The 17,383-nt window shown below is 37.4% G+C and overlaps 1 protein-coding gene across 1 annotated transcript in view; it reads right to left on the bottom strand.

Annotated features, from left to right (window-relative positions):
* Positions 1–5,725: 5,725 nt before the first annotated feature.
* The window catches only part of adgb (androglobin), a 42,350-nt gene continuing 30,692 nt past the window's right edge, over positions 5,726–17,383 (bottom strand). Inside the window, exons 23-35 of the mRNA XM_084432752.1 lie at positions 16,997–17,090; positions 16,585–16,716; positions 16,285–16,438; positions 16,011–16,198; positions 15,031–15,197; positions 13,812–13,930; positions 13,484–13,595; positions 8,839–8,990; positions 7,688–7,843; positions 7,519–7,597; positions 7,337–7,418; positions 6,537–6,720; positions 5,726–6,385 (exon numbers count right to left, since the gene is read on the bottom strand). Of these exons, the coding sequence (XP_084288878.1) occupies positions 6,278–6,385; positions 6,537–6,720; positions 7,337–7,418; positions 7,519–7,597; positions 7,688–7,843; positions 8,839–8,990; positions 13,484–13,595; positions 13,812–13,930; positions 15,031–15,197; positions 16,011–16,198; positions 16,285–16,438; positions 16,585–16,716; positions 16,997–17,090 (1,727 nt within the window). The 3' untranslated portion in view covers positions 5,726–6,277. The remainder of the gene's footprint in view (positions 6,386–6,536; positions 6,721–7,336; positions 7,419–7,518; positions 7,598–7,687; positions 7,844–8,838; positions 8,991–13,483; positions 13,596–13,811; positions 13,931–15,030; positions 15,198–16,010; positions 16,199–16,284; positions 16,439–16,584; positions 16,717–16,996; positions 17,091–17,383) is intronic.

A 17,383-nucleotide genomic window follows, 5' to 3' on the forward strand; every position in this document is an offset into this window, starting at 1 on the left:
AAAAAGAAATAGGCTACTCTCTTATGTAATCCATTATGTGCATTTCTCTCTATAGGCGCGTTTACTACGAATATGGCGATCGTCAACTTCATCTTTGCCATGCACAGACACTGACAGAAAACACTATTTTATAAATAAAAATCAGTGCACGCGTTTTAATAAAATTAAAACTTTAATTGTGATCATTAAAATAATTGAATATTAAATAATTTGTGGCCAAGTTTTGCTCATTTATTAATAGTATATATATAGGCTATATATAGGCCTAATTTTATTAAATTGAACAAGCGCAAAATTCAGCATTCAATCAAATATTCAAAAAGACTTAATGTTATTTCAACATAATATCTCGTTATTTCGACATAATGTGCGTGCAACAAGCAAGATGTGCGTTTGTAAATCCGGGGACGCGTGCACGATTTTTATTTATAAAATAGTGTTTTCTGTCAGTGTCTGGCAAAGATGAAGTTGACGATCGCCATATTCGTAGTAAACGCGCCTATAGAGAGAAATAACATTATTATTAAGTCTTTTTGAATATTTGATTGAATGCTGAATTTTGCGCTTGTTCAATTTAATAAAATTAAAACTTTAATTGTGATCATTAAAATAATTGAATATTAAATATTTTGTGGCCAAGTTTTGCTCATTTATTAATAATATATATATATATATATATATATATATATATATATATATATATATATATATATATATATATATACATATGTGTGTGTGTGCCCTCAGCACATGCGTTAAAAATTATCCGGCGCCGCCCCTGACTGCAAGAAACAGTTTACAAGAAACTTTTTAACTGCAAGACACTACAGCATTGGCTGTTGTCTACTGGCTATTTAAATCTAGTGGGTTTGTCTCGTGCATGGTCTTGTGTCGCAAATACAATGACACTGGTAGTGACGATTCTGTCTGACCAATCAGTGATCTTCAGTGTTTTCACGTCACATTTTAGTACCGGTACGGTACGCTTGGAACCTCAACAGAGGTGGTACCATTTAAAGCGAGCCGAAGCGAGCCGTACCGTACCGTACCATGCAGTGGAAATGCGCCATAAGCGTGCCGTACCGAACCGAGCCGTACCGTACCATGCAGTGGAAAAGCGCCAAAGCGTGCCGTACTGAACCGAGCCGTACCGTACCATGCAGTGGAAAAGCGCCATAATATTATCAGACTATTCCTCTGAGCTAGTAAGATGCTTCAACTAGGGGTTATAAGACATGTAACGGTACATTAAAGGTAGGGTAGGGAATTTTCAAGCGGCTAGCAATAGCAAGTTAGCTTTGAAAGCATGAGATCCTACCCTCCCCATCAGAGCGTCTCCAAAGCCACTTCTTCAAAAACACATAAATGCACACAACAGAGTTTGCAAAGCGCCACGAGATGAGAAACGGCATTAAACTACCTCATGTCTCAAAGCATATAACTTTACAATAATAATGGACATAAACCGCTTAAAGAGCACTGACCTGTACCACCTGACTGCTGCAGATTCATTTCGGCGTTGATAGTGTTGCCATTGAAATGCATAACTTCGAGTCACGAACCGCTCCGAGTTTAACATCACAGGTTTCCATCTCTTCCAAAGTACAGTTTTTGTTTTGTTTTGGTTCAGGGGGAACTGTAAAAGGTGGCTGCTGTTTCGTTTGCGGTGCTCTGTGACTGACGTCTGTCTAACTCTGCATAGCATGAAACGCGCTGATGACGTGTGATGTCTGCGCGAGCAGGGTGTATGGAGATACATATGCTGACAGGCAGGTAGGACATCGTACCAAAGGACATCGATTGGACGAAGATATTTTGAAAAAAGTTTGTAACCAGGCCACTTTGGGGCACCGTTGACTTCCATAGGAGGAAAAAAAAATACTATGGAAGTCAGTGGTGCCCCAGAACTGTTCAGTTTCCCACATTCTTCAAAATATCTTCTTTTGTGTTCAACACAACAAAGAAATGTATACAGGTTTTGAACAACCCGGGGGTGAGTAAATGATGACAGAATTTTCATTTTTGGGTGAACTATCCCTTAAGTTCTGAGGGACCATTTGAACTGAATGCCTTTTTTTTACATTCTACTGCTCTGTTTTCCCCTTGTTTTTCAATGTAAACGTGTTTGACCGTTGTTTTAGTGTTGCACGAGCTCTCGAGCTCTATACTGTGGTTTTCTAAATGTGTTTTCCCCTCAAACGTCAAAACGAAATAACATTTTTTTTCCCCAGACCATTTCAGCGGAAATCCCGCCCTGCAGCTAATTTCATTGGTTACGGTTAGTGTAAAGGGTAGGGTTAGAGATTAATGTTTGGTATACTATAGGCAATAAGCACTGTGATTGACATGACCAATTAAATATTTAGAAACGGCTACTGGGCAAAGTTTCCGCTGAACTGGTTTAAGCGCCTGAATATTTAATAAGGCAAACGCTGTTCATTTTATGATTGGTTGTTGCTAAACAACTGGCCATTCAGTTCTAATGGTGCCTTCACGTGCTATGGAAAAGATGATATTTTCCACTTGTGAACTGGTATTTACCAGCGTGTTGTGTTCAAGTGCTTTTGTTGTCGTAATGTAGGTAAAAAAATTGGACTCACAGATCCAGAACTGTTATTTGGCTAAAACAATTTTAGATTGCTTAAGTCAGTAAATCATGGTGTCGCTGGCGTACACATTCACATGAGTAAATTGCCTGACCGCTCATTACTAGGAGGCTCCTACTGACTGCTAGCTAGCATCTGCTCTGGGTAGGTAACACCAAACCATAACGGTATTTTTAAACCTGACACTGAGTGTTAACGCATTATATTACAATTGTTAATGACACAACATTGTATAGGCTACAAAAACTATCCGCTAACAGTAGCAAAAAACGTTTAGTTGTGTGCAATGCTTATTCACGACTCTTGCGTTGCTCTCCGCCATTTTGAAAAGGTCAAAGGTTATCTCATCTCGTGCATCAAAATATTCTACCACATGAAAATACCACATGAGGGGGTGTTCATGTGCATTTTCCACGTCGGCTTTTGGTATTTACCATAATTACCATAGCACGTGAAGGCGCCATAACTCTGCGTCTATTCTCTCAATGGCAAAATCTGAATTACACATCTGAATTCACTATATATCTATCAAAAATGCGGTTCTAACCTGCTTCGAAATCGGAGCACGGTTTCATATCCCAGGCAGGGTTAAAAGTGCAAACACCCTTTCAAAATTACAAGAGCAAAATGCTGCTTTGGGCCATTACTAATGCAGTTATGAAACCTTCCCAATTAAGTGCCGTCATTCAGAGTGTGTTATCAGAGTCTGAACAGAAAGTCCCATCATATCATGTGCCCTGATGATGCACGGTTCCAGATAGGGTTTCTGTCTTATTTCTGTCAGCACACAATCATTTTCTCATTACATAAACAGCAGGGATTTATCTCATGAATTAATATTGGTATAGGTTCACCTGAATATTTAGGTGTCATATTACTGCTTAGGGGGTCTGTGCACCACACACATAAATATTACTGGGGTAAACTATCAGGGCTTAGTGCAATTATCCTTTAGTAGAAAGTCATTATTTGGTTTCATCATTGTCTTAATTGAAAAAATAATAATTCTTTCAACACCGTCTATTTGTATCTCTCAGGATTAATGTCAGCATGAAATTTGAGACAGTCTTTTCTTCTCTATTGTGACATAACATCTGAAATGCTTTTTGAACAAGACAGAAAGTGGGGTGGGACTTGATTTTGTCTATCGGGAATTGATAGGATCATTATGGTTTTCTATTGCTGTGATCTCATGTAAGTTACAGGATGTCCCACCCTCACGCCAGTAAACACTTCATCGGAAAAGATGTTGTTGCACTAGGTAGGGGAAGCTATTACATAAAGATTACATGGGCACACAAATTTAAATAATAATAATGTACATGGTTAAATCATTTATAACAAACACTGCAGTATTCCATAAAAAAACATTGATTTTGATTTCATGGTGACTAAGATTTAAAGCCATAATTCTCTGACCTTCACTGAGCCCAACATGACACACAAACCAGTAAAATGTCAATCACGGTTGCCCTTGTTCAGTTCTTTTGATAGTACGTGAAGACAAAGACATTATGGTGGTACGACACTACAATTAATATTTGAGTCCTCTGTCTAATCTCCACAGTGCCATCAGCCAAAATAGGTCACATCTGGCTAATAATGATTATTTTATTGTGGTGTGTGTGGCACTTGCATTTGCCAAAGTACTTCATCATACCTTATGTGGAGCTGACTGGACTGTGATACAAGAAAAAAAAAGTCATGTTTTGTGACTGCATGTGTAAATTCTGTCTGTGGCTTAGTGGATTAGCTTCCTTGGTTGGTATAGCTGAAAGAGAACAGATTGCAGACTGAGGAGAGCAGGGAACAAACAAACACATCTCCCTGACCCTACATTACTGCAGATGTTTTGCTTTACAGACAGAGAGAAAAACACCCCAACTCGAGTTTATGTCTGTGTTTGTTTTAGGGATGAGAGAACAACAGAACAGAGAGAGAGAGAGAGAAAAGGGACAGAGAGAAAGATTTAACCTCAATTATCCTTATGAGTAGAGACATCTTACGAGTGGCTGTGAGTAATGCTCTAACGTCAACTGGATTGGAATAATATCTCCAGGAGCAGACCTCTCAAAACCCCTACAAAAACAGAAAATACTGCAGTCCTACCAACAACTAAGGGCACTCGCTCTTTCTGATTCAGAACGTCTCACACATCAGTATGAAGTGGAAACTAATGCATCAGTGGCATCAACTTATACAGATTCACCAAATTAAGGACCCCATAAAATCAAAATTCATGTTTTGTATATGCTTTATATTCCTGGAAAATGGTCCAGAAATATTGTCTCATCCTGCAATATGCAATTTTGTCAAATCAAATGTTCTTTACATTGAGAATGTTCCCTAATACCACCTGCAACTGACTAGCAAGTAGCAAATGGTGGTTCAACTAAAGCCTATTGGCTATTAAAAAGGGATTCTCAACATGCCTTGCTCTAATAGAAAATGTCAACACAGAAAAGAGAAATGTGCTCATCAAGCCATTTCATGGGGTCCTTAACACACATCTTAAATCACAAACACATAAGCTGCATCCTTCAAAGGCCGGTGCGTCACAGGCTGTCCCAAAGGCTCATTCAAATGTGGCCTCTTAATGCGTCCTTCGTTTCCTGGGAAATGAAGGATACAACAGATGCATCCTTCGCGGCCTAGCCTACCCCATTGAGCATGATGACAGCATTTTTTTTTTTTTGAGAAATTGCCGGATTATACATTTAAATGTAAGTATTGGGTTTCAACTTCCTTGAATATCTAATGATACAAAAGTATAACCGCTAATATGCGATTTTATATTGTTTATACACTTTATTATGTACATAAATGGACCAAGGTGAAGTTACCAAGTTTTGTTTTCAGGCAGTTTAATATAAAGTCCAGTACAAGTTACTGTCCCTCATCACAGTTGGCGACAAGAGAAAACCTCCGTAGGCTAGATCATCCCATTTAACAACGCTCGGTCCAACCTTCGCGGACTTCGAAGGATGCAGCCTCTGAATTGGGACACAGCTATGGTAAAACATGAAATGGATGTCATATACAGACTGTACCTAAAAGCTGCTGGCCACGATATTGTGAAGATGGGCGTTTAATATTATCTTCAGATCCTCAAATACGCTGGTAAAATAGCAATCAAATAAATAATTTAGCACAGCTATTCCTATACTAAAAGTAATGAATTTTTTGGGAAGATTCATCAAGAGTTTATTTACAGTATTTATTTTGTTTAATCACATTACATTGTCATTGTCATTCAGCAATAAGCAAGAATGTTGGAACTATAATTTTCCCAAACTACATTTGCCATGTCTTCTGGGAAGCAGAATCAGCCACTATGAGACAGGCTATCCTTCAGAGCTACTCAAATCAATCCTGACAGTAACCATTTAAATAAAGAATCACAGAGTAAGATAACCTGACAGAGAGAGGTGACTCTGCATGCTAATCTTACAAACTGGATTCACTTGCTACAAAAGGAATCTTTATATTGATATATTATCAAAAAGTACAGACAATGTAATATTTTTGATAAAAAGAAGAGTAATATTAAACTGACTATTTTATTGCTATGAAGTTGTGGTCAATCATATCACTTCCTTTTGCCCCCACTTTTAAGTCCACTTGACTGGACCACAATTGGGTTTTTCTCTAGCTCGACCTGTTCGACTGTTTCAGTAGGGTGGCTCCTCCATTTTCTTACGTGACTGTCCCTCGAGGATGCGAGATCGGAACGCCTCACGAGCCTGCAGCATCTTTTGCCGATACGCATCCATTGTGTCCTATAACAAGAACTCAAAATGTTTTCCCTTGCAACTATTTTAGCACCATAATGTTTTTTAATGACATGACTAAAGTACTAAGGTACAGATACATTAAAAAACATTTGTTTAGTGTGGTGTAAATCTGCATTTATAGCATTAACACACAAACCTGAAAGCCAATGTAAGTCTCCAGCTGTCTTTTCATCATTTCCTTACGTGCAATTTTTTCCTGTTCACGCTGTTCCAGAATATTGTCCCAGATCAGGCGGAAACTTTGGAACTTCTCAGAGCGTTCCCTCCTCTGCTCCTCCTCCACCTCTTTATCCTTTAGACGAGGCTGCGGCAAAGACTTCCTTTAAACAAAAAGAGAGTGAAACAATGAGAGAAAGAGAACAACGTATACACTACCATTCAAAATTTTGGGGTCAGTGATTTTCTTTTTCTTTTTAAATAAATCATACTTTTTTTTCTTTTTAAATAAAGCACACTTTTATTCAGCAAGGAGGCATTAAATCAATCAAAAATTACAGTATTGTTATTTCAAAAACATCTCATTCTTTTTAACTTTCCATTCCAGAATGCTGGGGGGAATTTTTTTTTTTTATCACGGTTTACACAAAGATATTAAAGCAGCACAACTGTTTTCAACAATGATAATTATAATAAGAATCTTAATATAATAAGAAAGTTTCTTGAGCACCAAATCAGCCTATTAGAATACTTCTGAAGGATCATGTGACACTAAAAACTGGGGTAATGGCTGCTGAAAAGTTAGCTTTGCCATCACAGGAATAAATCACATTTAAAATATATCAAAATAGAAAACAGGTATTTCACAATATTACTGTTTTCACTGTATTTTTCATCAAATAAATGCAGCCTTGATGAACATTTTCTTTTTTTTAAATCGTACTGACCTCAAACTTTTAAACGATAATATAAAATAAATTATAATATAATATAATGTACCTGATAAATGGTGTATAATCAATATAATTTTTGTCAGCGTTCTGTGTGAACTCTCCACTCTGTTGGGACTGAGGTTGTGTCTCTAAACATTGAAATACACACATGCACATATTATCCCATGTACTAAACCCATATGCAACTATATTAAACACAATCTGAGCATGTGTGTCTTTGTGTGTAACCTGTCTCAGCTGTGAAAGGTTCATTCCTCTCTGCATGTTCTTGCAGCTCTTTGAGATAGCGCAGTCGGGACTGATGAGCCTTCAAAACAAACCAATCATTTACACATGCGGAATTGTTTGAGCAGGACAGAGCTGATTTACTTCTAGTACCTTCTCAGTTATGTAGTACCTTTGCTGCTCTGCCGGGATCCGCTGCCTCCCAGGCCAGTTTCATGGCTCTGATCTCCTCCAGTCTCTCAGTGTCTTTCTTTACTTCTATACTTTCTGCCTCACTGTGGTCACTCACCACACGCAGGATCCAGTGGGGCTTACTCGCATCCAAACTCTGCACACACAAACACACAAGTTGGTACATTTACACAACCATTCAAAAGTTTGGGGTCAGTGAGATTATTTTGAATGTTTTTGAAAAAAAGTCTCTTAAACTCAACAAGGCTACATTTATTTGATCAAAACACAGTAAAACTGTAATATTATATAATATTATAACAAGTGATAATACATGTATATTAAATAAATGTTTTCTATTTTTATATAGTTAATAAGTAATTTATTCCGGTGATGGCAAAGCAGAATTTTCAGCAGCCATTACCTCAGTCTTCAGTAGCATGATCATTCAGAAATCAGTCTAATATGCTGATTTGCTGCTCAAGAAATGAATCATTTTAATGCATCCTTGCTGAATAAAAGTATACATGAAGAGTTCAGATGCAAAAGCCTCTAAGTGCAATCTGAAATTTTCTTCTAGAATGATCATTTTTATCAAGCTTGTATATTAAATTTCAGTAATTTCACTTAAATGGCAATTAATAGGTAATTTTCATTGCACATTTAAGTTAAATTACTGAACTTAAATATACAAGCTTCATAAAAATTATCATTCTAGAAGAAAATTTCAGATGGCACTTAGAGGCTTTTGCATCTGAACTCTTCATATATATATATATATATATATATATATATATATATATATATATATAAAAAAAATCCAAGCTTTTGAATGGTAGTGTATGCTTATAACTCATCCTGTGCAAATATAAAGTATGTCTCTTTCTTACAAGGATACACTGGCAAAAATGCACTGTATAAAAGCTTAACCTTAAAGACCTCAAATGTATAAATTCAAACATGATATATTACCAAAAAAAAAAAAAAACTTGTGGGAGAGAAATTTGCACTTTTGTGTAGCACATCGAACAATATTCATGAGACAATCTCTTTCTGCAAGAGAATATGGGGGCGAATGATTTAAATATATGGTGGGACTTGATACTGACATTGAAATATATATATATGCACAGGCGCACAAACTGTACTGACATGGTCCATAATGGAGCTTGACTTAGATGTTGGTTTGTCTTTGTCCTTTTCACGTTCCTTGGACTTGGATTTGGGAGCATTTTTCTGGCCTTCTTTGTTTTGTTGGTCCGTACCCACGGGCGTGGATGTGCCATCTAAAATATCCCCAAACACTGCCCATGTAAAATAGAGAGATTAAACAGACAAGGTGATACAAAATGTCACAAATAAAATTGAAATGTAAGGCGTGTAATTGGTTATATATAACAATATAGCTATATCTGCAGAAACAACTATAGTATATGCAAGCCATTTCCACAACAATTTGTCCAATCTGTCTGTGGCATTTTGAAAACAGTAATTATTCATAAAAATGTGCATTTATCCACACAGAAATAATCCTTTAAAACCTCTAAATTATAGTGTTTAATACAAAGCCTCTTGAAGCTTTTTAGAAGTGATCCTACTAGATGGCAGTATTGCTCCATTTAAAAACTGTACTCTAAATGTCTTTCCTTTCTTCTGTTATTCTAGGTGTAAGGGTACATCCTACTGGACAGTTTACTTAGGGCACCAACAGTATCCATAAGGACACCATCACAGAACCCTAATTTAATCTGATGTCATGCCGTGCTCTGCTGACCATACAACATGTCACTACTGACTGAACTCACTCTCCGAAAGTCATAATAATGTCATCACTGAACCAATAAAACAGAGAGTATGGATTGTCTGTTGCTCGTCTAATTCATATTGGTGGTGGTGGAGGGGACTCCCCCTTTCTATGTAAAGCGCTTTGAGTACCCAGAAAAGCGCTATATATATGTAACAAATGAAATTATTATTATATTAATGTATATTAATGTACATTATAATGCAGTATATATATACACACACACACACACACACACACTATATAATTAATTGATTAAAGGATATGTGAAAACAATAAAATTCTGCACTGTCTGTGACACTGGGAACACTGAAAGCAAGCACAGAGGTCATTCCAGCCGGGAACCTAAAGGGCAGCCATACTTTATGTTTTCCATATGAGTTCGGTGCACTGGGCCTGGTTCCCATGTGCATTTATTGATTGGTGTGTGTGGTAACTGTTCAGGGTGGCTCTGCTCCACTGAGAGCCACTCAACTGGGTTAATTCAATTCTCTTTCCTCCAGAAATACTTCCCAGGTCACCAGAGGGCAAGAGCCAACTTCATTTGACATCCCATTGACCCATTTTCACATGCTTATCAGAAAACGTAATGAGAGGCATGCGTGGAGTGTGACGCACACGCTCGTGAAAGTACAGTGCACGTGCTGCTCTACACACACACTCACATCACTGATAAAAGCCCAATCAGAGACATTTAACCTCCTACTGTAGATTCAGCTAAATTTTGGATGCACAAAAAATGGCAAAAACAAGGAATACATTTGATATCAAGGGATCAGGAGGACAAAAGAATCTTAATGTTATTATTGGAGCCAGGTAATCATGCAAACTAGTTTATCTCCACTACCTCTTCACAAAACATGCAAATCCAATAGACTCCTCTTTCTCCATCTCAATCCTTCCCATTTCCATTTCTATGAGCTTCTTGTTTATTCATTTTTCCTCAGTAAAATCAAGGTTGTTTGCAGCCTATCCATGCGCTGACCAACAGCAAATGACCTAATGTCATCCAACCAAGGGCAGAGCAAATCGCATTTCCCTATTTACCACAAGCAGATGAATTTAGTAGGCTTCCATTATATGTTTCACGGCCAGCTCTCGGTTAATCAAAGCAGCACAGGTGGGACGAGAGTCAGCCTATTCAGTACACCTCAGATTGAATGAGAAAAGATGAACAGAGATTTAAATCACATACAGCCAGATGAGTCCAGTTTAAAAACATAAAACAAACAGTGAAAACCTTTTTCATTAAAAATAAAACCAGGAGTTTGCAAAAGACCAACAAAAAAGAAATGACATTAAATGTGCACTACAATACTAATCAAAACTAAATAGAATAAAAGATTACTATTTTCTACTATTAGAAGACAGTAGCCTGAAGAATTTACAATCTTGTTTCGCTGATACAAACACCCTCAAACAACACATGAGATTTGATGGCATGAACCTCACAAACGTCAGCAAGCAGTTGTTTTCTGAAATTAGTGGATCCAGACTGAATCATCAGGGATGAATCAACCAGAAATGGCACATTTAAGCACATTTCACTGCCAAAGCACACCAACACAGGATACTGTGTTTTTTGACAAACAGAGATTAGCTCGAGTTCAATCTTAATGGTAATTTGGTATTATTTCATGATGCATTTTTATAAAGCGTCACGTTTCTATCATCATCGGCAGATGGTGCAATTTGTTTTGCTGTAATAACTGAAAAAGAAAATACAAATATATAAAATACATAAAATACATAAATATATATATATATATATATATAATTTAAGATCATTTTATTTCATCAATGAAGCACAGTATATCTGTCCAATACACTGCATTATTCAGTGGGTCGCAGTTACAAGTCTAAAGGCTGTGACACACCAAGCCGACATCAAAGAACTTGCCGGACGAAAGTCGATTGTGTTTGTCACCTCGTGTCAGCTGCATCTGGGCCAGAAAGCTGTGCTTGAACACACCACAAAGACTACATGCGACTGACAACTAGCATATGTGTTCTGCGTGTAAAGAAATAACTCTATATCAGCAGGTATCAATAATCTATATTAGTTATTCAAATAGGAAAACCAAAACTAGGCCTGCAGATATACAAACTGTTAACAAAGCAGTGCTTGCTTACCATCTGAATATTAATCTTGCTGTTCACTTTCTTCATTCCAGGCGGCACATGCTGTTATGAATATATTTACGTATTGGAATGCTCAGGAGGGGTGACATATGTAACGACTGAGACAATCAGACACATAACTATTTATTACAATTAACAAATAAGCTTCAAAGCCCACTCTAAGGAATGAAACATCCTCCGCAAAAGAGACCTAGGCCATAAGAAAGACCTACAGACCTTAAAACAGACTTTCCTGCATTCATTTATCGACAAACTGATCTATAAATGAACATGCAATCCAGAACATTTTGTGAAAGATTTACTGTCTTGCGTCATATCTTTTAATACTTTTTTTTTTTTGATACTGTGTATTTTACAATAGACTCAATGGACAATGTAACCTCACCTATACCATGTTTGGTCTCTATAAATTGGTACTTTGAAGATCGAAATGATCGTGTATATGATATGTTGATAGCTGCACAACATATTAGTATTACATGAATCTTTCATAGTTTCTTCATCAGCAACCAATCCAGCTGCACATGCAAATGAGCACGCCTGAAACAAAAGATCCATAAATCGCCAAAAGAGGAATTTTCCCACTTGGAAATTCCACCTTTCTCATTGGTCAAGCAAACCCGGAGAGATGGGACTTTTCTCAGTCTTTATTAGAGACAAATTCACAGTACTCTCTTTTCTCCTGGCCTCTACTGCGGCTTCTTCTGGTTGATGTCTGTGGGGACCGTGACCACAGCTTGCTATGCCTTCACTCTCCCAACAGAGTCAGACTGTATTTTCTTCAATCCAACTCAGAAGAAAACTGCAACTTTACCATCACTGAATGGGCAACCATCAACTCTTCTGACTTCCTCACTCCTTGGTTGCCTGCGTGGCCTCTCCGGCCCACAATCTGCATGTGCTCAGCCATGTGCTCATGGAGAGAGAGAGAAAACCTTCAACCAGAACAGAGTCAAACAAACCCCTCAAGTTCACCAACTTTTCTTCATTCAACGGCGAAGAAATCGATTGAGACTCATGGAACCATCAAAATCCTTCTTAAAATGTTTTCACTGCAAAGGCCATGCAAGTATACATTTAATGAGGTGCTCTGAAAATGATAAGCTGATGGTTCTTTTCATAGTTAAATGGTTCTTTCCCATAGTTCCATTTCCTGCTTCCGGTTTCATTCTGTCACTTATCATTTTACCTATGCATCTATGCATGTGTGTTTAGATCAGTTATGTTTGTGATTTAGTTACTAAAACTTGTGCACAATACGTATTTGGTTCTGATTCTTTGCTTGCAACAAAACGATTTAGATTTTGACTACAGGCTCCTAGTAGTACTGTACAGTAAGAAAGACATTTCCCTCCCCCAGAAATGAAAATTTCTTAGAATTAATAAACAATTAACACTGAGTGTTTACGGGACGAACAGGTTGACTGATTGTAATATTAATTTTACTACATTAAGTTAATTCTATTAACTGATCCAAATATTCATAATCAATTATAACAAGTTCTTATTGATTATTAATATTTCTTTTCTAATATTTGCTACATATAAAATTTATATCAGCCTTCAGTCTGTGCCCTCTTAACTTCTTTGCTTGCTCTCATCACTTTAGTTTATATTTTCATGCATTGACTTGTTCTCAAAACTGAACAGACTATCAGAGTGATCTCTCTCATTGACGGCCTCGACGCCGATTCAAACATCTGCCGCCGACGTGTGGAACACACCGCAAAAACTAGCCCGACAGATGCTCACGACATCCCGACCGTCGGCTTGGTGTGTCACGGCCCTAACAGCCTGGAAAAAACAGCTGTTTGATAGGGATCGTAGTATCTAGTGTAAGACTGAACGTACCTCTCATTTCACTGCGCTCTATGTCTCTGAGTTTCTGGATGAAGGAGGAGAGAGATTCATCTAAAGGCCAGCTCTCCTGTAACACCTCTGCCTGTATATAATACTTATGAAACTGTAAGACACACACACAAGCATAAAAAAGTCAGTCCATAAACAAAAGAACATGCAAAATATAAAATAAATCAGCCATCAACATGCAAACAGACTGACTTCAATATATAAACAAGAAATCATGTACTTTTCTTAGAACTTTGCAACTAGAAGTTCAGATGCTACCACAAATACACACACACAAGTGACAGCAGAAGCTGTCTGTGGTGACAGGTACCAGTGTGTCTGTAGGGTGCTGGTCACTCCCTTCCTTTCCTCCGCCCCCTCCTGTCACTCTCCCTTCTGCTATAAGGCTGCCCTGATCCTGCCTCGCCCCCGCCTGGGCCACAGAACCGCCTGCAACCAATATACACACACACACAGACACAAATGAACGCCCTATAAATACACTCTGGAGCTGGCAGTGTCGGGCTGTAGCTAAGTAACTGAGACAGTGACTTTATAAAGTGAATATGTGTTAAGACAAAATGTGGAGTGGGTGGACGAGAAGTCTTGGACTAAAGGAAAAGAAAGGAGTATAAACTATAGCATTTGTTTGTGTGAGTCTATGGGATTTCAGTCTGTGTGTGACAGACTGCATCTGTGATTTATTCATGTGTCGAAATATGTGAATGTGTATTGAGTGTCCAAATATATTTCTTAATTTGATCGATTAATTATAATTCATTGTAAGTTTAAGATAGGTTGTTGTTACCTGATTTTCTTTTTTAATAATTAATTATGATTATATATATATATATATATATATATATATTTTTTTTTTTTTTTTACTCTCTACAATGCAATGACATTCATACATTTTAATATTTTAATTGTTTTTTGGGACCACTCTATATTACACTAAGTTTGGGGTCAGTATGATAAAAAAACAAAACAAAAAACAATACTTTTATTCAGCAAGGATGCATTAAATTGATCAAAATTGATATTCTTTTGAACTTTCTATTCACTTGTATTTCCAGTTTCCACAAAAATATTAAGCACACTTCTTGCCAACATTGATAATAATAAGAAATGTTAGCAAATCAGCATATTAGATGGAGTAATAGATGCTGAATATTTTTTTCAATTAGAAATAAAAAATTTACATTTTAAATTATTTTAAATTGCAGTTATATTTCACAATATTATAATTGGTGAGCATAAGAGACTTCAAAAACATGTCAAATAAATCTAACTGACCCCATAGTGTGTGTGTGTGTGTGTGTGTGTGTGTGTGTGTGTGTGTGTGTGTGTGTGTGTGTGTGTGTGTGTGTGTGTGTGTGTGTGTGTGTGTGTGTGTGTGTATGTATATATATACACACACATATATATATAAATATATATAGTATATATTTATATATTTATATATAGTTTGTGTGTGTGTGTGTGTGTGTGTGTGTGTGTGTGTGTGTGTGTGTGTGTGTGTGTGTGTGTGTGTGTGTGTGTGTACAAACCATTGCTGGCTAAGAAGCAGTAGACTGGGAGGATGACATGCCCTTTGCCCTGACTGCTGGCGACCTCTTTCTCATGGTCTAGGATATTGAGTTTAATGTTGACGTCTGATTTTGAGGTCTGAAACAGCACAGTAGCACTGTGATCACTGGAGACTTTTATCACATGTCTGGTAGGAAAAAACACAGAGTTTAGATCAGCCTTGATGCAACACAACTGACTATCCACTTAAAAATCTCAATTTCATTGCAATGCTGTGCAAAGCTAAAATCTAAATGGTAACTTGGAGCTCTGCAGTGCTTACAAAATAACTTGAACATAAACTATGCATATAAGCAGGGGTGCACATAAGTGGTGCGCATGCGCGACCAAAATAAAAAATGAGCTGGGTAAATAAGTCCAGATCACTCATTTGCATACCGACATGGTCGACAGCTATTAATGCACAATCACCATTTTTGATTGACTAACTGTAACACTGTATAAGATTTCCATTTTAACTGAATACATAATAAATCTGCCAGTTTCAGAGCAAAATGCAAAGCTGTGACATTCACTGACGCGCTTCACTCATCAGTGCTAAAACAAGCAGTGCATATACATACTTCCTGGCAACCCGCCAAAATAAAAGCGTGCTGATTTTAGGTTTGAAGATGTTGAAAACTCAGTGTAAAAGTGTAAAAAAAAAGAAAATGTAAATATTAGTAAATTATTTTTAAGTGTACTATAACATAATTGTATTTGATTTAATACTATTTTTTTTATTTTAAAACATAATAGTATTATCACACTTCACAAAATAAAGTGCAATAATGCTATTATTAATTATTACATTTTTTATAGTTATATTTAATGGGTCACACTATGTGCAGTGTGAGCACCAAACTGAATCTCCAGGTGCTCTCATGAGAACCAGACTGAAAAACGTACGTACACCCCTGCATATAAACTATTACGTAGTACGCTTGATGCATGTGCTAACCTGCAGATGATGTTCTTTTGATTAGGAATGTAGTAACCTTTCAACTCTTTTACTGAAAAGATATTGCTTGGGGTTTCTCTGGCTAGTTGTGGTAGGGGTTCTCGGGAGCCAATCAGACGCAATCGCCACTGTCCTCCAATCACAGGCGTGTCTCCAATATGTGCCTCAGCTACAAACGTATAACCACCCTACAGAGTGTAAAACAGAAGACATATAATATAAAAATAATGTAAAAAAAATATGGAGAGGGGTTGTCTTACTGACAAAGACAAACCTTGTTTGGCGTATATATGTATGGCTCCACCCTGTTAAAGACTCTGGGTATCTCCTCTAAGGTGTCATTATTGATGACATGCACAATACATACAGGAAGAGGGGAGAAGATCTTAGGAACAAGCAGCATGTTCTTAGAAACATGAAATACCTCCCTGGAAATGAGAATTGATATGAAAATAAAAAAAGTTGATTAAACAAATACACAAGAAACCTTTGATCTCAATGTATGCATTTTTTTATTAAAGTCTTTTTTAGTTAATTATTGTTTTGCTTTAAATGTAAAATGACTGTCCCTGACCTGAAGATCAGAATCCAGGAGCTCGCTGCCTCTGGTACAGGCACTGAGTAGTCAGTGAACGTTATTCTGTTGTACTCGTCCTCTCTACAGGGGTACAGCTCTGCTATTCCTTCACCATTAGAAACCATGTGTCTACCAGAAATGCACACTTAGTACTGGATAAAGATTCAAGCAGACAAAAACCAACCCATTACACCCAGATTGTCAGCTAGGTTAGGCTACAAGCGCTGGGAGAAGATAGCACCCACCCACTGAGCCCAGACACATGCCACATTCAACCCTCCAGGCCAGAGGTCACTCTCTACAGACCCTCCCCGCAACTAAAGCTAGGCGAACAGACAGTAAACAGCAGATGGTACCACCAAGGGACACGACGGAGGAGAGAAATGATTCTTTAAAAGGAATAATTCACCCCAGTAAAGATACGGCATGTTTCTCCAGATCTGATTCCACAGGAGCCCACATCTCTTGCAGAGTCTTAGCGGCGCTCAAATTTTCCTTGGTTCCTAAAAACACACAAACAAACAGGAGCACACCGTAATATGTACACATACCAACCCACAACGTACAACTTGGAGCTGTGAAATTGGATTGAATAACATGGTTAGAATTGGCCCAGTTTTAGATTAAAAGATGATGCAGAAAAGCATCTTTGGGAGATAAATGAACCCAACAAATCTCAGTCCCTATGCTTCTATAATGCCAATCATTTTACCAGCCAGGTCTGGCTTTGTTTATTGAAATATTGTTCTCTCCTCTCTTCAGGAAACATAAAATGATATTTATTATATCTGCCTCT

This window comes from Rutilus rutilus (genome assembly GCF_951802725.1).
Source record: "Rutilus rutilus genome assembly, chromosome: 15".
Lineage (NCBI taxonomy): Eukaryota > Metazoa > Chordata > Actinopteri > Cypriniformes > Leuciscidae > Rutilus > Rutilus rutilus.